At 36.6% G+C, this 21,274-nt stretch overlaps 1 protein-coding gene across 2 annotated transcripts; it reads right to left on the bottom strand.

Moving 5' to 3' along the window:
• Positions 1-4,340: 4,340 nt before the first annotated feature.
• On the bottom strand, positions 4,341-19,196 carry LOC104117534 (replication factor C subunit 1). 2 transcript variants are annotated; one of them, XM_009628594.4, is made up of 24 exons: positions 19,038-19,196; positions 18,818-18,898; positions 17,584-17,697; positions 15,426-16,001; positions 15,280-15,347; positions 14,975-15,050; positions 14,841-14,902; positions 14,616-14,752; positions 12,155-12,318; positions 11,870-12,058; positions 11,635-11,756; positions 11,357-11,564; positions 11,099-11,191; positions 10,942-10,995; positions 9,236-9,405; positions 8,181-8,271; positions 7,076-7,257; positions 6,927-6,966; positions 6,421-6,545; positions 5,701-5,773; positions 5,534-5,626; positions 5,202-5,445; positions 4,790-4,837; positions 4,341-4,675 (listed from the first exon to the last, which is right to left on the bottom strand). In XM_009628594.4, exons 2-24 carry the CDS (start codon positions 18,818-18,820, stop codon positions 4,518-4,520), a joined length of 3,090 nt encoding a protein of 1,029 aa, XP_009626889.1. In that variant the 5' UTR covers positions 18,821-18,898; positions 19,038-19,196; the 3' UTR covers positions 4,341-4,517. The 2 variants fall into 2 exon arrangements, with proteins under 2 accessions (XP_009626889.1, XP_009626890.1); XM_009628595.4 differs by lacking the exon at positions 11,099-11,191 and having other exon boundaries at positions 19,038-19,195.
• Positions 19,197-21,274: the final 2,078 nt, after the last annotated feature.

Below are 21,274 nucleotides of genomic sequence, written 5' to 3'. Positions count from 1 at the left end.
AATATAAATTCATTGTATTGTAATAAATTTTTTATACCACTATAATTTAATAGCTTATTTATTATTTATTTAAAATTATCAATTAATATTTTTTTTTTAAAAAAGGCAGCCCCGTCCAAGCAGGGTCGAGAGAAGTCCCGTATCCAAGAGATATGATATAGACAGTTTACCAAGTATAAATGACTATTTTTACGACTCGAACCCGTGAAATTAGTTATAATTGTTTAAATAACCTAATTCTATACAAAAAAGATACAGTTCACTCAACGATTGCCTTTGGGTTCCGAACTCCATATGGGAATAGGAATCCGTTTTCTGAAAGATCCTGGCTTTCGTACTTGCTATATTGTGAGTCGGGGGCCAAGGCTCCGACATGTCGATCTGGGAGCAGCCTTTTCTTTTCCTTTGTACTATTTGTAGTTGATAAAGAATAAGCTCTGGAAGCCTTTCGTACCTCCGCCTTTCCCTTCTAGTCGTGGTCACCATTTTGTTATCACCACGTAAGACTACTTCACCAAGTGGGTTGAAGCAATACCAATAGCCTTAAGATTGGAAAGTCACTTTTAAGCCCAAGTGCAACCAAACTAAAGATCCGAGCCATAGAATTTCTTAATTCTAACACATTCCCAGATTCATTCAATAATCCACGAACTATCGGAAATAGGATTGACTACCGATTCCGAAGGAACTGGGTTCGCCTTCTTTCTTCCTTCCCTTCCACACGGAAGGATCACTTTTCATTTTCTCGTCTTCTCAGCTTGACACCTACTTTAGAACCATCCTTTTCTAAGTACGACAAAGCTTATAGAGGGGTGGTCTTACTACGATAAGTGAAGCCAGGGTTCCCTTTGTTCGGTGTCCGGGGAAGAGAAAGGAATTTATTCGGGAAGGTCTTTGGCACCAAAGAAAGTCGAGAAGGTTGGGACGCAAGGTGGAGCCACTTTGAGGTTCCCTCTGAAATGAGGGATGTAAGGGAGCCACTTTGAGGTTCCCACCTTGGTCTAATTCCACGCCTTATGACGAAAGGGGAGTCGGCGTGGCGTAAAGTGAAGATTGGGGGTGTGTGTAGACTATCCTTGGAAGTGTCTATTCTACCAAACCACGGGACCTCCACCCCCTGGGAATACCTCTTCTGTGCGTCTTTCTCGTGGCGGGAACAGAACAATGGGCATCAGACTTCATGTAGTTCGAGGTCCTTTTTTGAACCAGTTCGTGACAGGTTCCCTGTTTTCTTCAAATCAAGGACATAACTCGGACGAGTGGGGAATATCATAAACTCAAAGAAGACCAGGGTCAGCCGACCTAGAAGAAAACATAAATAGGTGTTTTCCTTCCTCTGTGGAGAGAAGACAGAAAAAGGATGTTTCCCCGCTTAGGAGGTATCCGCCCCAGATAAACTACCCACCTCGCAGTGCGGTTCGAAACTAAATCCTAAACTTCGGAGTGGCAAAGGAGAGGGATATGGAAAGAATGAAGTAATGAAAGAGAAGCTTCCGACCTATCCTCGATCTCTTTCTCGATGGGAAAAATAGCTAAATGGTAAGAAGGTCTCCTCGGCCGGAGAGCCTCCAGGACAAGGAGACGGAGTCTATCTATCTGCCTAGCTTTGGTAGATTTCCTTCTTCGTTTTCGATGAAAAAAAAATATCGATCTCCGAAAGCGTTTTTCTTCCCCCGCCGCACCTCCCTCCCGATCCGCCGAATCCATTGCTGACTTCACCACGATCGATTCGGTGAAAGGGTTTTGCAAAGTTTGTTTTTTCATACAGGCAGTCATAATGCCACCCACGTCTTTTTTTCTTTTGAACAAGAATCCACTGTCTTGAATGAGTCAAATTATCAGTGAGATTCTGGTAATTTAAAAACTAAGGGCTGATTCCCCCTTCCGAAAGTGCCACAGCTCCTTCTATCATAACCCCTGAAAACTGGGCATTCGAAGCATCAATCTCATATGCATTGGGGTGATCTCATGGAGGGAAAAGCCCTTCTAGACATGGTCACCATTTTGTTATCACCGCGTAAGCCCAGGCGCCGGTCTCTAGAAGCTTCTGGAATGTTCAATTTGTATGGCCTCAGTGATGAGAATATTTTTCCCTTTCCTAAGATCCTGGACGTGGTACTGATCCCCATGGGGGTGGTGAAGGGAGAGCCCTAATTGGTAGAAAAAAGCCCACAACCCCTTGGGGTTATCCTGCACTTTTTTTTTGTGCTATTTCATCATAGGCTGTCGGAACTTGCTTCTTAGCGCTACGTGGGAAGAGAATTCGGGGACAAGGAACCAGCCTAGCGAACTCGATTTCCCGAAGAAAAGCCGAAAGTGCGGTACACTGAACACCAACCCAAACTCCCTACCCTCATAAAAGATTTACTTAGCTCGCTCCTTGCTCGAGGAGCAAAAAGAAAAGTTTATCGGATTTCCATCGATGACGCGAACCACGGGAGCGCCTAGCGCCCAGAGGAGCAAAGGCTCGGCCAGTGGGCTTTTGTGTTCGAACCTCGAATCCGGACCTGTTCGACAAGACCAGATCCATCAACAAACCTAGGTCCAATATTTACGTGTACGAGCTAGCCATCAACAGACGGACGCTCCGACAGGACCTGGAGCCCGAATAAATCTTCCGATGAGGAGTTTGAAGGGCCCGGAAGAGGAAGTCCTTGCCCTCCTCCCACACTCAAAACACCTCTTTTGTACCTTCGCCTTTCCCTTCTAGTCGTCTCGGTTCACTCTTCACCATAGTAGTGTCACATAAAAAGCTCTTGTGCTAAAGGCTCTCTTACCACAGGTCGCCATTCCATCCTTTTTCGAAAGGGTAGATGCTTTTCTCCTCGATTCATCGAGATTTCAAATTGACATCTCGAACATAATCCTGTTGAAGTTAAACTTACAAAAATTTGGAGAGAAAAAAAAAAAAAAAACATAGGGGCAAATCAAGTTTACAAAATGGAAGAAATCACTTGTTTATCTTTCACTTTTGAGCTCATCACATTATACTCTTGGGTGTATCATTTTCTGATTCACACACTATGCTTTTATGATTACTTACTACTATCTGCATCATTTTTTGAGATGCACTTTGTCCTATGATTACTTATTTGCCCCCTAACGTATATACATTTTTAAAATTATTTTAACCATATTCTTTACAATATTATAAAATATTTTATCTGTTGTCTCTCCATAGTATCTTCAACTAGTTTTTCATCCAAAAAAGCACATCTAATTAAAATGGACTTAATGAATTTCTCATGAGGGGTAACCATTTTTTTCTTATTACAGTTTTTCTCTAGTTTTGAATATTCTCATCTTCTCTTGATAGACTTGTGTGAGTTAGCCTAATATAGAAATGGTCATTGGATCGCCCAAAGACCCTCTCAAGTCTAAAGTTTGCATATCCGCACTCGGTGTTTACTCTAAATCATTCTAATCTATCATAATTTAGTTAAAACTAAGGTGAAATGTGTATTAATTTCTATGGTTAGTTGTAAGCGTACGTGCAGATATGTGTCATATATTACTTTGGTTCAATGGCGGAGCTAAGTGGAGGGAAGGGCATCCAATTCAATCTCCTTCATCGAAAATTTATATTGTACAAATAGCACAACGATTCATTTATTATATGTAAGTTGTGGAATTCCTTTGATACAAGGGAAAAGTCTAGCAAAGTGGCAAATGAATTCATGTACTGCTTTAGATCACAAGATCAAATATCATATGTGACATTTTTTTATTCTTTTAAATCCTGTTGTTTAAATTCTGACTCTGTAACCGCTTAGGTTGATGTAAATACCAAGTGTAAATTTTTATCATTTGAATATGGCCTACTAAATACCAGAACCAAGCAAACTAGCTATCGAGAGCTTAACAACTTCAGGTATTAAGAATATTCGTCGAAATTTAATTTTGAATCATCGTAAAGTAAAAACTAACTGCTTTCTAGTTTTTTAATAAATCCAAACCCCATATTAGCTGTTTTCACATGTATATCAGCACCTATTTAATCAAGCCTTTCAAGTGACGATTTTGCCAATGTGACCAGGAGGTCAATGGTTCAAGCCGTGAGAACGGCATCTTGCAAGATTGTACGTACCCTTATAGTCCGGCCCTTCCCCGGACCCCGCGCATACCGGGAGCTTAGTGTACCGAGCTGCTCTTTTTCAAGTGACGTTTCAGGCCCCTTTGATTCAGGGTTAAGAATTAAAACATGCAGTCAGCTGCCAAAACAATACGGGGATTTGAAGTTGGCATTCCCAGCAGAATTACTAAGTTGTAACTTAGCAGTAAACGAAGTGTCATAGGATAGTGGAACAGAATTAACGCGACACTGACACGAGATGCCAAAATTTGAATACAAAACAAAAATAAAGACAGAAAATAGTTACTCGTTAGTTTCAAGTAGGTTGAATGTACACCGATCAACTTAAGACCCCCTTTTCTTTACACAAATAGCTAAACAAAGTTTCTGATGGTTGTAACAGACAACATTAAGTCAGGTCAGGTCAGGAAGATGTTTTCGGGTTTCACCTCTTTCTCTTGGTAGCTCCAGAACCCCGGCCACCTCTCTTGCCCGAGGATTCAGCGCCTCCTTTCTCCCTGCTGCTACTAGAACTTCCTCTTCCTCTTCCAGCAGACGGCTTCTTTCCACCAGCACCCTTCAGATCTACATTTACTTGGATTCCTGTTGTAAAGCAAAAGCAGATAAAAGGAAAGACGGGAAAGAGTGTTAACAGGTAGGTAGAAGACGGTCAGACGGTAAATACATGCAACGCAATTGTTCTTGAGCGTCACTAACCCTTCAAATTGAGACTCTGAAGATCTGACTCCAACTTTTTCTCAACATCTGCAGAGTTGACCGAAACAAGCAATAACATCATCAAATACTGCTCCAAATTATTCTAAAAGAATTACACCGTTCTATATTAGAGAAATGTCATCACTTTTCCCTAATGAGAAGTACTAACATTGAAATAAGAGCAAATAGAAAATGTTTACTGCAGAGGCACATAGGAAACACAAACTATAATGTGCATGATTTCTTCGCAACCGCTATTGCTACCAAATGTAGAACAACATTTCTTAACTATGGAGCTCATATCGATGGAATTATCTATCTTTAAGATTTTCCAGTCAACTGCTCTGGTAAAATTATTGAATGGCACATTATCATCCTCCCTTTTAATGGGGTAATTTGAGAAGGGGTGTACCTATATCCTCTGTCTCTGATGAGTTCTCTTCATCTTCAGCAATTGCTTCACCATTTTCTTCAGCTAAGCCTTCATCTAGTGGCTCCAGCATCGCTGCAACCCGCTTCTTGGGAGCTTTTTTAATTCCAGGAAGGGATATTAAATCTGCTGTGCGAATAACACGTGATTTGCTTCCTTTGTTGTATGCCCTTGTCAGTGCAGCTTTCACAACAGGCTGAACACCATCCAGTGGATTTGGATGTCCCTGGTGCAAATGCAGTCAAGTCAACACATGAACAGATTTTAAAAGTGCATCAGAGGAATTAGGAGAAGAGATTAAAACAATGGTATACCTTGAATTTTGATATCTCCACAATATTATCGAAGTCATCCTGGCTTATAGAGTATGAATCCATGAAATCCACAACGTTCTCGACAGCTTCATCCTGGCAATAACATTCATAGTTAACCATGCAAACAGATATACACAACGAAATTCGGGTTAAGGATGAATAATCACCTTAGGTAGCAGTTTTAATGGATCTGTCAACTTCTTTGTAAGAAGAGTAAAGTAGTCAAGTCTCAGGTTTGCCCTGAAATGTATGAGAAGATATATTACACAGCTACCACGAATGCATAAAGACTGTTTACAGGCAATGTGCAGGAAGAAGTGGTTGAAACTTTGACTGAGTTCCAAATTTTGGAAGAAAAAGTGTACACAAAACAGGAGAACCCTGCTATAGTAACACTTCAATAGTTTTTTTGTCAACTATTAATTCTTAAACAATTGATTAACACTAACCACGGAAGGGGGCACAGGCAGAAAAGGGGGAATAGGACAAGACATTGCATCGTGGAAACACCAGTCGCTTTAGAAGATTATGTACACAGTTGACTTCATCTATACTTATGCAGGTATTGAAAAAGAATTTTCACAAGTTCTGAATCTAGAACAATCGTCTGAAATCAGGACATGCGCTGTATACCAGATCTTATTATTTGTATTCTGAGAAATAACAAAGAATTAGAAACGAATCATAAGCTGGAGAAAATAAGAAAATACTGAATACATAACAATAAAAGAAACACATGCCCTAATTGAGTGGATAACTGAAGACACTCAGTCTTTGAAAATTAATGTAAGATTACAAGATACAGATCGATGAAATGAACATGTATCAGGTTAGATGAAAAATGAGAAGAAAACTAATATGTCAAACTGAACACGAAAGGAAAGTACCTTCCCAAATATGATTCACGAGAAGCGAGTAGGTGAACATGCAAGTCCTCCAAAATTCGGTAATTCTTTCCCATTGTAGAGTTCTTTCCTAGCCAGCCACCAAACCTATTAAAGTTGCGTTCTCCCTGCAAAATTTAACCCTCACTTTAATTTCAGTCGTCTCAAATAAGTCCTGATTGGATGAAAATTAAAATATATTCAAGTGAAAACTCCTGGAAAGCTAATAAATGACAGGCAAAGAATTAGAAACCATAAGATGTAAAATATACTGAGACCACATCTCTGGAAACAGCTCACAACTTTTCGACATCTAATACCAATACTGAACCACCTGTAATTATCTAATGTAGAAAACTACTAGTATAACATGATGATCTCTAGACAAACTTAGATCCAGCCATCAGATTTGAGAGAAAGGCACAACATATTGTGCTTAAAATGAAAGCAAAGCTATGCATTGCTCAGCCATCAGATCTTAGAGATGGAGAATAAGAAGCACCAGTCACCTGCTCAAGAGTCTGCCTCTGTCCATGCAACAACGAAGCACTACAATGAGGTAGGAAAAAAAACAAGAAATTATATAAGTAGCCAGCATTATAAGAAAAAAGTTTAACTTAAATGCAACTGAACTTGAGAAGCTTAGAAATTGTCTTACGGAATTATGCAAGACGAAAGGCAACCAGCTGGAGATAGTTGCCACTGCTGGTATCTACGAATCTGTACATTTATTAAATCACCATTTGCAATAGAGTCAGCAGCACGCGCGATTAGGCTCATCCGCTTTAAACCATCATCATCTTTGCCAAGAGAACTTGGCTTGTAATTGAGATAGTTCTCCTGCCATCACATGGGGAAATCATTTTACCAAATAATATGGAGGCCTACTCATAAAATATTTTAAACCATACTGATACTTTCTCAGAAGCTTTTCAATCCTACTATACCAATGTGAAATCGATACAAAGTCAATTTTTAGCCTTATGTTGTGTATGACTCGTTTAATGAGGCAATTGATATGGCATAGACGGTATAAACGACAACCAAGAACAATATCAAGTAACAGAAAGAGGAGGTACACAGACTGCTGACAAGCATGATCATGCCCCAAAAAAAAAAAGGAAAAAGGAAAAGAAATAAAGTAAACCATCTGAAGCATACAGTCAGCTTTTTAGCATAGATCCTAATGCAACACTACCCAAACATCACACAGAAACAAAGCCCTTCAGCACTTCTCAAGCAACTGTCTTCTCTCGAACACAATGAAGTTCTCAACATGTGGAAATATAGCAATCTAAAGAACACAAATGAGCATGTAAGACATAAATTATGGATGGAAGCAAGACCATTAAAGTAAACACATATCCCAAAGCTACCATATAAAGCAGAATTTCTAGAGGATAAGAACAACTAACCAAGAGAGCTTAAATATACTAGCTTAAAATAAGATACAAGATTACTGCATAATGGTTTTTTCGGGGCATGTCATTATAAGTTAGATCATCAGGTACCAAACTTGGAAAATTAATCCAAAAGAGAAATTAATTAGGAAATAAAACATGGAGTGTGAAAACTGAAAAGAAAAAAAGAAAACAGCAAAGCGATCAGTTCCAATTGATATTATTCTACTTGAATGAATACACTCCATTCTGCAAGGTCTCAAAGTGATATAGAGAAAAATAGACAGGGACATATAAAAGGAAAATTAACTCAGACGAGAGTAAATCTCAAGCACAAATAGTAACCTTATGGATCTAGAGTACCTGTATAAGAAGCGGGACAAGATCTAGGTCACTCATACTTAGATCAATTCTTCGATCTATTTTCAAGTTCTTGGCATTAAAATCAAACAGCCTATAAACACAGGAACAAACATAACTGGTCAGTAAAAAAATCATATTTATGTCGAGGCCTGAGCGTGAAAGTAATTATCCAATGTGATAGCAGTGAATGCTGTAGTCAGATGAAAGTACTAAAGTGAGATCCTTTCTTTTTTTAGTGAGATCATTCACTAGGCAATGCAAGCTATTTTATGGCAGAATTTGAAGTAAAAGCAATAAAAAAAAAGAGGAGTCCATATCTCAAGAATGTGTAATTTGTAACAAACTGCAATATCCAAAGCAAGTGACAAATATACAAATTCTATCAGAGAACAGTGTTCAAAGAAGCTGACTACTCAACTCTATACTCCCATAGGATAAGTTATAGGGGATCACTGCTTAGTTTCAAGCATACTGGTATGCTGAATCTTCTTAAATGCCCTCCGCATTCCCACCCTCGAAAGCAAGCAAAAGAAAATGCTTCTGCTTTCTTCTTTGTTAAACCTCACTCCTTATTTCCCATAATCCATTCTCACCCACTCTGTCAAAATGAAGATTCGCATATAAAGCTGAGTAAGGAAAATTGACATCCACCTCTTTCAACTTATTTCCCATGAGACAGAGTTATACATTGACGTTGTAAAAGAAATTCATAGATCAAAGGTGAAAAGGGAAAAAAGAGAACAATAACCAAATATTTACACTGCTATGGCTTATGGTGATATATAAATATGGATCCCGTAATGAATTATGGACAACAAGTAGGAAGGTGGCTAATTAAATGATATTGCGGATTAGTTTTAGGTGCTTTTATTCCAAATATTACTAATTTTTGATTAAGCTGCTCAACAGCATATAAGGTAGTGGAATAGTCACTACCACATATTTGGACACAAAGCAACTACAAAATCCAACGTAGTTCAATCCATATGTGGGGAAAAATTAGACATCAATTTGGTAAAATGCTAAAAGAGAGGTTGAATCGAAGACATGCATACAGTTCGACAGCTTTGAAGGGTGAGATGTCTTCATCCTTTGAACTGCTTAGAAGGCGCTGTCTTATATCATCGTATTGGATCACAGACTTGGAGAGACTCATGTATTGCAATTGATTTAGAGCCATACGCATATCGCCACCAACACGTTCTGCCAATTCCTCAAGAGCAATCTATAAAAAGAAATAGAAGAAGAAAATCAATCATGAATCTCAGAAAGTTTGCAGATGGATGCCCAGACAACAACCAGTGTTATAAATAGCGCTCGCCTCAGCACTAATAGCGTGAGGCGAGGCGAGGCGAGGCGAGCAGCCTGCGCTATTTTGGTTCTGTTGCGTTGCGATTGTAAAAGGCGAGCGCCTTTGCCTGCGTAGCGAGAGGCGCTGGCGTTGCTTTTTGAAAATAAAGAAAGAAAAAGGCTTAGATATTTAAAAAAAAGACCAACGACTTAAAACATTAGGGCTTGCAGCGATTTCATGTTTCTTTCTTCTTCAACCTTCTAACAACAGAGCAGCCAAGACCACCCAGCCCAGGTAAGCTTCTCTTCTTCTTCGACTTCCTTTCTTCTTCTTCTTCTTCTTCTTCTTCTTCTTCTTCTTCTTCTTTCTTCTTTCTTCTTTCTCCTTTCTTTCTTTCTTTCTTCCTTTTCCTTCTTCTTCTCTTCTTCTAACTATTTTTTTTGCTCTGTTTTTTGTCGAGCAACAGTGCAGAGCAGAGAGTCTGTTGCTCTGTTTTTTTTAGTTTTTCTTCTTCTTCTGACCTTCTCTTCTTCTTTCTATTTTTTTTGCTCTGTTTTTTGTCAAGCAACAGTGTAGCAAAAAACAAAACAGAGAGTATGTTTATGCTCTGTTTTATTTTTTCGTCTTTCTTCTTCTTCTGATCTTCTCTTTATTTTTTTTGGCTCTGTTTTTGATTGAGCAGCAGTACTGCACCCTGTTTTTGCAGAGGCAAAGGCAGAGAACTTCTAACTTCAAACCTGAAATTTCCTCCTTTTTCAGTTATAGAGTAGAATTAATTGCATATTGTGAATTGATATATTTATTAATCTATTATTGTTATTGAGTTTTTAGTTATATATATAATATTTTAGTTTTTTGTATAAATTGTCGCTTCACATAAAAAAGGCGAGCGCTTCGCTGCGCGCCTATCGCCTCAGTGAAGCGGGCCCTCGTCGCTATTTGTCGCTATTTGTCGCCACACGCTATCCAAAACACTGACAACAACAAAGGACATGTTTTCCGAATGTTTTGTAGGTGCACCACCAAATTATACATGCTACCGACAAATTTAAGCAGGAAAGTACTCAAACAAATATATATTGACACAAATACACGTCACTATTTCCACAAGAAATAGAAATTGAGATGTTTTAATTGAACAACTAGGGATTTACTTGCATAAAACAACTCATATTTTTGGACATTCCTTACTTGATCAGAAAAAAATGAACTCTTACTTTCTCCACAACAAAATTCATAGGTCTTCATCTTGGTGTTTCAGATCTGGATTACTTTACTACATGCACTTCAAGAAACCAGCCATATCAAACTAAGTACAACAGTCCACAAATGTTGACAAGTGAAACCAATTTTCACATTTTATCGGGGATGATGGCTTTTGAATGCGATAGGATAGTTCCAAATATTACTAAATACATTTTCTTCAACATGTAAGAAGAACTTATGCAAGTTGTTGAAAGAGAATAAAACCTCATTGACTTGAAGGCCTTCAGCATTTGCCACTTGCTTTAACCTCTTTGCCATCTGTCAAAACATACTCTCACTATTAGCTGTAATAATTTCAACAAAAAATTTCACCTCTTATATCTACTATAAAAGATCCAGCAAGGAACACCAGAAACATTACTGGAGCTAAGGGTAGCTTGGATCTTGTCCATAACAGGACACTGTGGAAGGTACACTGACTAGCATAAGTATATTGCATATATTCATTAGTGTACTGCATAATTTGGAGAAATTCAGCACTAAAATATAAATCAAGTAAAGATAACTAAGTGCAAGAAGAATATGCCATCTAACAATTCCTTCTTTACTTATACCATCCTATTATTGCTCTTACCCAAAGAAGGAATTGTTAGATGACAAGAATAACTGTGGAAATGACCTGCTGTTTAGTCGGTTTTCGGAAGACAATTGGTAAGCAATAATTGACAAGGCTCTTCAATTTCTGACTGTAGCGATCATTACAAATGCAGATAATAGGAATTTTGGATAACTTGATGCTAGCAATAAGATCGGCAACACCACCTCTATCTCCAGCAGACATGCCATCAACCTCATCCATAATCAGAACAGTCTTCTGATGGTGCGATCTGCAATCATCAACATGGATTATGGCATATCATACTTCTGATACAAACATTCAAGAGAGTAGAGGTTTACCTGCCAATATTAGCACCTAGTGATTCATTGCTAACTAGTTCTTTTATGGAATTAGCAGTACTACCACCAATTCCTTTCTCAATTTTTGAATCAGCCTTTCCACGACTATCACTAGCATTTACCTAAACAAATAAAGGTACTGTTATATTAATCCAACATCCAACAGGAAAGAAAGAGTAAGTGAAAAATGATTAGATGACAGTTCGAGAATTTTCACCATTTAAAAGGAAAATACCTCGATAGTTTGGAAACCCAGTAGCTGACTAACCACCTTTGCTGATGTAGTCTTCCCTATACCCGGCATACCACTCAACAGAACTGCCTTTTTAGCACCAGAGTCATTCTGTTTTTTCCCCTTCCCCTTACTAGCTGCATTTAGAAAATGCTCATCCCAGCTCTCCAGCCAACGCTGAATCTGTTCTACCTGATCGTGCACCATATAGAAAGTAAAGTTACTCCAGGTGATATCTTTTAATTCAGAAGTGTAGCCATTAAAGAAGAAAGCAACATAGAAGAATACCAGTGACTTATTCCCTATTATGTCTACAATAGCTTTGGGCCTGTATTTTTCTGTCCATGGTAGTGAAGACTCTTTAGCTTGGCCTTTCCTCTTGGCAGGAGATGCACTAGGTGTCAATTCTTTGGCAGCTAAAATCTTTGTGGCAGTGCTTCCAGTTCCATCACCTAAAAAATGACATTGCCACATTTTAGGCCATGAAGGCTCAAAGTCAAGAATGTGAAAGTATCACTTCAGTATAAGAGGCACCAGAAACACAATGCTCAATTGTCTAACGGACTTGACATTCCCCATTTTTCACGGTTTCACCAATCTAAAAAAAGAGATCAGATGCATTTTCTCCTACTGTACATGGAAGTAAGCTAACATCACTCAGATGTCTAGTCTATGTACAGGCTGCTCCCTTCCCCGTCCAGGATGCCAACCACGTTTCCGTTTCTACATACACCACTCAGCTATTTAGTGTTTCTTCTATCCGATTTTGTGTGGCACACTTTCCATGTTAATTTATCTTGAAAAATCACATCTCTGTATTTGGAAACTCATAAATCTTATCATCACCATTTTACCCTTAATAGCATGACTTGTTGGGACCCAGTTGATATAAAGTTCAAATATTTATGAGAGGAATATGAAAAGACAAATGGATCTCTCACCACCTCACTTAATTATTTGATAGTCGGGTAATTTAGGTACTTTCAGCTTACGTCTCAACAATCTTCCTTTGTTTCATAAACTTTGTGCTCGGTCAAACAGCCCCCCACAAAATAAGATGGAGGGATTATATATTAACTTTCAGCACTTATATCCCTATTACCTTCAATACAGGAGCCTAAATTGATGTATATACTTTTTTTAGAAGGAAATACTTTTAGTTCTGGTGCTTTGTAACAAACAAATTTTGTGGCAGAAATCCAGAGTTTTTAAAAGCAAAAAGCGCAAAAAAGCGACAAGGTCCACGAGCTTGAAGCGAAAAGCGAGAAGTGAAGCGCAAGCTTCTTTGAAGAGAAGAGCACAATTTACTAAAGATGAAACAATACCAAACATATACGAATTTAGTATTATAATAATCAAATTGCAATGAGAATAACTAATTTCAAGTATCCACTATACAATAAAGTTGATATTAATCCAACTACTCAAAGTTGTGATTCAAAGAATCAACCGCTTCTCATTTGGGTCATTTAGTGTGTCAAGTTTAAAGCCACACTTTTCCAAAGCGCATGGCTTCATCCAGAAAACGATAACCCCCGCTCCGCCATCACTTCTTCGGTATAAGCGACAAAGCGATGGCTTTTTTGTGCAATAGAGAGGAAGAAACATGAAATCATATTTTCATCCATTTTTATGATGGCTAAACAACTTTGGGATCTGCTTCTGGGGCTATTTTGGGCTTAAATGGGTGATGCCAAAGACTGAAAGACTTGCTATCACGTTGGGAAGGCAATGAAAGGAATGCTAGGTGCTTTGTGTGCAAAGCAAGTTCAATATACAATTTTAAGGACAGATGTTTGTGTTTACTGGCTTTATGGTGTAGGCCACAGGATGTATATGATGTGCATAAAATGATAGATTTCATTAGCTCATTAAGGAGTAACTTTATAGAGGAGGTCCTTTCTTTTGTTCTTTTGTAAAAGGGAGAGTCTACTTTTGTATACACCAGGCACCATATTAGTGCTGGCAGGCTATTATCATTAATTAACCTTGCCAACTTACTGACCAAATAGAAAACTGAATCATTAGGACGCAAAGGTGGATTTCCAAATGGAGTTAGTCCAGCGTTCTTCTAACATCGTAACCTTGCACCCCTGGGGTTTTGTTAATAACATATACCTATTGATCAACCCCAAAAAAAGATTGGTAGTCGTAGGAACATTATACCTTTTTTTTTAAATCAGTTAGTGACATTATACTTTTTGTACCTTAGTACAACTGACAGCACATCTCCGTGCCACTTTTGAAGGATTAATACTTAAAACAAGCTTTCACCTTTTCCTTGCAAGCCTTGACTTATCAATAAAAAAAAATTGCCATCTAAAAGCTTCTAGCATTGTCTTTTCTTATTGAATCAATTCTAAGAGTCTTAACTTGCACAGTCCTAATTAGAATGTAAATGATGGTTTTTATGGTCCCAGTCATTTATATGGCAATGGAAATTGCTGATACTGTTTTCATTTTTTTTGGATCAAGAAAAATATTATGCTATTATTTCTTTCTGTAAGCCATTCAGACTGTTTGGCATTCCCAAGTAATTCTTGTTTTCAAGAGTTCCGTCCACAATATATAGGCACAATATACCCAACATTCTCCTACTTCTCTTCTTTTTGAAGTGCATACAGAACTTTAGAGGCACTGTTCAAAAATAGCATAAACCCATTCATCTTTCATTTAAGAATGAGTACATCACCAGAAATAAACAAGTCATTGAAAATGAAAAGGGAAAGCAAATGAGTCTTAGAATTACTTGTATTTTGTGAATTTCTCTTTGCAGGAGAAACAACAGTGTCCACCGATTTCTTTGACTCGGGTTGTGTAGCTGGTTTTGATTTCTTTGATGACCGGATCATATTGAACAAACCATCCTCAGTGAGAAATGCAGTTCTAGTTGCAAAAGTATAGGATACCAATATTAGTTCAGGAACCAAATGAAAAAGGAAAATGAGAAAATGCATTGACATTGGAAACAAACCCGAGTTCCTTGGCTTTAGAGGATTTCCGTCCCTCGATGTCTTCATCGCATAAAAGATAATTCTGCAACAGAACAGCGTGAAAAACACCGTAAAACAATTAAGTTTAGCAAAAATTTATAAGCACGGACAATACCGTTTTCTTGCTAACAGATCCTGTGACACGACCACCATGGCGTTTAATCAAATCCTCAGCTTCTTCTCTTTCTAAACTGAAAGCATGAGAACCAAATGAATGTCTAGCTTTATATTTACAGATCCAATACTGAGAGAAGTTAAAAAAGGTAACATATAGACGAAAAGACTTGGCCTTCTACATAGTGCATCAGTTGCAGTGAGTCTTACATGCTTATAAGCAATAAAGATATTTATGCAAATACATCCCTGGGTTTATCCCCATAATATCTCTTCAAAAATTTACAAACAGACTCAATGAGGTACCTGTCCAGAGTTCCACTAATTACAAAAGTCAAACCAGCTAAACAGTTTGAGGCACCTTCAGGAACTTCCTGCAAAGTGGAAAGACCACAATTTTATTAACTCAGACAACTTCTTGTAAAAGAAATTAACTTCAGCAACGCTTCTACCTTTTCCCCCTTGTGAGGAGGGTCTTTTCTTTCACCAAAATTCATGAAACCGCCCCGTCCTCCACCGCCTCTGCCTCGTCCACCACTTGGTGCTGCAGATGGTCCTTTACCACCACGGCCTCGTCCACCAGATTTGGTGTCCTTATCAGCTGAGGCATCATCATCACTTTCATCAAGAGGGATGCCTTTTCCACCAGTCTGAGCTGCTCGTCCACCACGCCCTCTTCCAGTAGGTTTGAGATCAGATTTTGTATCCTTAAGATCATCGTCACTTTCATCACTGATCACAGACTTCCGTGCAGGTCCCCTTCCAGAGCCACTTGCCGACTTTTTGGTGGGAGTGGCACCTCTGGATCCCATTGCAGATGCAGGCAGTACAAAGTCATCGTCATCCTCAGCTTTGTGAATTCTTTTCGCAGCTGGTGGCTTCTCATTAACTGATGAACTTCCACCAGCATTTTGAGCTTTTCTTTTTGCTGATACTGCCTCTACTTTTTCTTCTTTTGCCTTCACCTTGTCTGTAGCAAAATATTTACTAGTTTTCCTTCTGCCGGCAGTCTCTTGTCCCTCTTGTACCTAGTGTCCATTAGATGCAATAAATAAGATTAACAAAACAAAAGAGGTTGTCGTCCGTAGGTTCTCAAAGTTCAGAAATTGCATTTGATAATCCAGTAGAAACATTCCACCATCTCAAAAACTCTACCTACTAGCTAAAAACCCCAACAATGAGAAAATAACAATAAAAAGCTAAAGATCAACAATATTCTACAGGACTTATTGATGGTGACCAACTTTTATTTTACTGCATAAGATAGAAACAAGGAGTTAAAGTTCAGAAGTTTAGAATTCTTAATATAGGTGAAAACACTAAGTTTTCATGGTAGTTCCGAATGATCTTCAGATTAGTTCATCTCCCCCTAATTTTCTATCATACTTTGTATAACCCTAATGGTTCTAGGAGCAGCTGAAAGAGCCACTACCTAGAAGGCGAGATTTGCCAAGAGTCTTGATGCTGAAGTTTTTATCAAGCACTTGACATGTAAGATTTTCCCAGAAATAAGTAATCAAGATATCCTTCTCTATCTTAAATGGTTAGGTAAGCGATGAACTAAATCACGTGCATACAAAAGGAAGAGCTCAAGAGCTGAAGCCAGCAGATACAGCCATATATGCAAATTATTTGCAGATTTTATAGTCATAACTCAAAATAGTTGGAGCCATCATTCAACAACGTGAAGAAATACATAAGGAGCAGAATTGCAGTTAATAAGAAAGGCCCCAAGTATAAGAGAGAAAGACAGAAACTCTCTAGAGTAGATTCCTTTCCACTATTTCCCCTTATCAAGTATATTTCTTTATTCGATATGTATATTGGTTATGGATGGGTAGAGTTAAAAGCTATAAAGGTAAAAAAATGTCAGCTTTCAATGATTTTCTGGAACTACTAGCGGTGTCCCAAACCCCGAATTGGTGTCAGTCTCAGTTCTGGTGACTAACTGCCCCTGAAATTTTGACAAACCCCACAGGGATTGTTACCATTCATTCTCTTTCTTTATAGCTCATGTTTGTCTTAAAGTGCTTCAGACCTTTCCTGACACTAGGATGGTAAATTACATGAACTTATTCAAGTTTTAACAAAGTTAAGAGCGGCAGCTAAAATGAAAAATTACACCTAGACTTGATATCATATTTCACTTTCCGTCTTTTCCAAGCTTTACACCTTTTTCTTCCCTTTTAAACGTGTTTAGCTATTTGCACCCAATCCACAAGAAGAAAAAAAAACATACCAAGTAAGGGGGAAAGTAAATCTATTCTGACTCATCTGTTAGATTCATAGATTTGTTGCTTTCATGTTTCAAAAAAGCCACTCTAACTAGTAATTTGTTTCTCCCTCAAATGACGCCATTCCATTTCTTTCTTTCGGTTGCTCGTTAAATAATTGAAGTAGAAGGCCATGGTCAAGGAAATCGATAGAAAAGAAATTAGTCTCAGGAAATCTCAAAAAGAAGCAACAAGCCAGCCCCACCATTCCAGGCAATCGGAACAGGTTCCAAGAAACAAGAAATAGGTAACAACATTATCAAACACTTAAACCATACGAGAGTGCAACGAGAAAGTAAGTGAAATCGGAAGAATGATCTAGATACAAAATACTTACCAGGTTTTCTGGAGAAGGCTTTTCTGCTGAAGGCTTTTCTGGAGCATTCTTGGACATGCTCCCATTACCCGTACCTTTGTCATGCTGCTTCATGAACCATTTTCTGATATCTGACTGTATTACACAGAACTATACTATCAAACCCTTAAAACCATGCATCTCAAATTCCAAATATTTGACAGGCACAAAATTCATCACATACTTCAATCTGGAAATCCCAGAAACTACAACTTAACACTTGCCATATGCTAAGTGTGTGTTCTTTTACTACTGTGTATGTGTCAACAGTACGTGCTTGGTATTGAGGACAAGTTGAATTGTCTCAAAGTACAAAAATATAATTGTGTATGGAGTTTAAGATACTAGTATTTATTATATAAGTAGTGGATGAAAATGCTGAATAGTACTTCGATAGTTAGTTAGGTGGAGAATTAATTTGATTTAATTAAGGATTTTAAACTCTGCCAGTGTGAGCTTGCTCACATTGTTGCCGGTCCCAAGCCCAGATAAAGGAAGAAGGTTGCGGCAGTCTAGCAGCCAGCACAAAACTAGCCAAATCATGATTAATCTTCATAATAAAGGGAAGATTTTTGGTGGAGAAATTTTTTGACTTTGATTTATTTAAGCATTTTAAACTCTATCGGCGGTCCCAATTCCGGATAAAGGAGGAGGGTTATGGTAGGTCTACCGGCCAGCATAAAACTGGCCAAATCACAATGAATCCTCATAATACAATGGAACATGTACAGTGAGTATTCATATAGCAAACCTCAACTTGTTTGGGACTGAGGAGTAATTGTTTATATTCCCTCCACTTCAATTTATATAACACACTTCAAATCAAATGACACTTTTCTATATTTGAAAATAATTTAACTTTACACTTTCCATTTTACCCTTAATGAGAAGCTTTTATAGCTAACAAATGTTATGAACTCACAAAGCTTTTACTCTTTAAGCTTGTAGGACACACAAATTTCAAAAGTCTTTTTTTTCCTTCTTAAACTCGGTACCAAGTCAAACTCCGTCATATAAATTGAAACAAAGGGAGTATTTTAAAATGTGGGAAAAGTTAAAATTGGTAAAATACAGAGAAGATTAACATGGACATGCACATAATCAAGAAATGGACAGAATTCCATATAGTAAAATCTTACCCACTAAAATTATGCAAAACAATATTGTCAATTGAAACAAAAAAGTATCAATAAACTGAAACATGAGTAGTAAGTACCATTTTTGTGACTTGTAACAACACCCACAATCTTCAATAGGCAATGCCTTCTTCAATTTTCGATTTATTTCAAAATTCCACCTAAAAGAAAAATTGAACAAATGTATGAGCAATTTCGTTATACAAACCTCAAAAACGACATAACTGCATGAAGAAGATTTAAAAAAATGACACGAACATTATTCAATGCTGCGAAAAGGGAAAAGCAAGAGCATATTACCAAGCTATGAATTCGCCGGCGGGGAGTAACCGACCATTCCCGTCAACGTAGCCCCGGTGTAGGGTTTTGAGAATTTGAGACTTTGATTTTCGACAGGGGTTTTACTGGTTATTTTGAGAGAGTTTTTTGTTTTTTTTTTTTGGCAGCTACTCGGCTGGGGTTACTCGGAGATGAGATTTTTACACGCCTAACATTAATTTTAGTTTATTCCATAAATAATAGTAATTGTTTTTCCAATACTAGCATATTGTAAAATTTATGCACAGCATTAATGAGTGAACGGAAGACATAAATTATGGGATCTACTTTTAACCTTACTAGTTTTAATGTATGTGTGTTACATGTGTGTGTCGCGTCAATTAATAAATATATTTATATGTAAGAAGAACAAATTATTAAAAAAATAGAAATTTATATCAAAATAAATTAAATATTTGCTTAAGGAAATAATTTGTAAAAGATGATTAAAATTTTAATTGATTTTAAATTTTACATATTAAGACTTCTGACATGGTTCAAACAATACATATTCGATAAATAAAACTGATTTGAAAATCATAAATAGGTAAATATTAGGAAAATTAACACATGAAATAATTATAGGTGTGAAATAATTTAATAAAATATAATTTAAACAATCAAGAAAATATTTTTGTATGGAAATAAAAATAAAGGATCAAAATTAATCTTGCACGATAAAATTTTCCTTGTACGATATAGGCACAAAAAATTACACGAATATATAATATTTTTTGTCTTTCGTTGAAATGAAACTTACTTTTTACTTTTTATATTCTCTTATTTTTTCTTAATGTATTTTATTCTTATTTAGTTGATCTCGAACTCCTAAATATTAGGCAATAATAATAAAAAATACTTGATTTTATAGTCCTAAATATTGGAAAAGTAACTTAAATTACATATTTGTCCAATGCGAAATTTATTTTTAAAGGGTAAAAAAGACGAATGACATTGTAGATGAGTGCAACTTCTGTACTAATAAATATGTAATTGTAATCGTTCATCATCATTTATCAATTGATGAAATTTCTGCCATTGACCAATTATTTGTTTGGTTGGAGTTACGTTCTTATTATTAAAATGAATCTTTCATAACATTAACAAACTCACCATCTTTCTACCTATTTAAAGGTTCTTGATTACTAATAAATATCTCATCCATCTCAAATTATTTGTCGTATTTCTATTTGATATGCCCTTAAAAAAATTAGTTAGAAGGAATTTAATTATTTTACCCTTATTTATATCTTTAATATAATCTATCTTCATTGAACATTTACTTTATTTATGTGCCATCTCCATCTTCAAGAACAATTACTACTAAGGATAAAGTGGAAAAAATTAATTAATTTTGTCTTGAACTTCTAAAATGACAAATAATTTAAATTATCTATTTTTAGAAATTACGATAAATAATTTGAGACGGAGGAAGCAAAAATTAATTCCCTTATATTAGTCGTATATTGGCTTTTTTTAACTCTAATTCCTCATCTAGCTTTACTTTTAGGATAATTAATAGTACTGGACAAAAAAAAAATGGACGAATCAATACTTTAAATTAAAAAGTAGTATGTCTTGAACCCAAATCTAACGCTTAGTGGTGACATATTTAAACTTTGAAATTTGAATTCCTAAAATGTATTTTAACGTAAAAAAAAATAGTTCTTAGATTTGATTCCTAAATATTAGGATTTTGAATTATAAAAAAAAATTCTAGTTTATTTAAATGTCCTAAATATTGAGATTTTCTACTATGATAAATAAAGTTTTAGTTGATTTCAAAATTCTAAATATTAGAAAATTAATAAAATAACTATTTTATTCAATGTGAGCTCTATTTTTAATGGGTAAAAAAGGCGAACGACATTTCGTTAAGGGCATTCGTGCTTCTAATCTAGCATTGATTGATGATTGATGAGTAACGGCTTTGACTTTTCGATTTTTTCAAAAATCACAATTAAGTAGTAGCTAATTTCTCTCATGTGGAGCCTTCAATATTATAATTGAATCTACAATAAATCTTTTCCCAAATCTTTTCAACTGAGTTTTTCTTTTCAATTATTTTCTCATCTTGACATTTATTTCTTTCTCTCTCACACAACTTGTATTATTCAAAGTATATTACTAGCAAATACCTTACCAAAAAAAAATCTAAAATTTTAATATGCCATAAATATGTGTATAGAAATTATTACAACAACATAATGTATACAAAT

Source organism: Nicotiana tomentosiformis, chromosome 11 (genome assembly GCF_000390325.3).
Source record: "Nicotiana tomentosiformis chromosome 11, ASM39032v3, whole genome shotgun sequence".
Classification (NCBI taxonomy): Eukaryota; Viridiplantae; Streptophyta; class Magnoliopsida; order Solanales; family Solanaceae; genus Nicotiana; species Nicotiana tomentosiformis.
The sequence above is the reverse complement of the archived record's forward strand: the minus strand, read 5'-3'. Positions and strand labels throughout refer to the sequence as shown.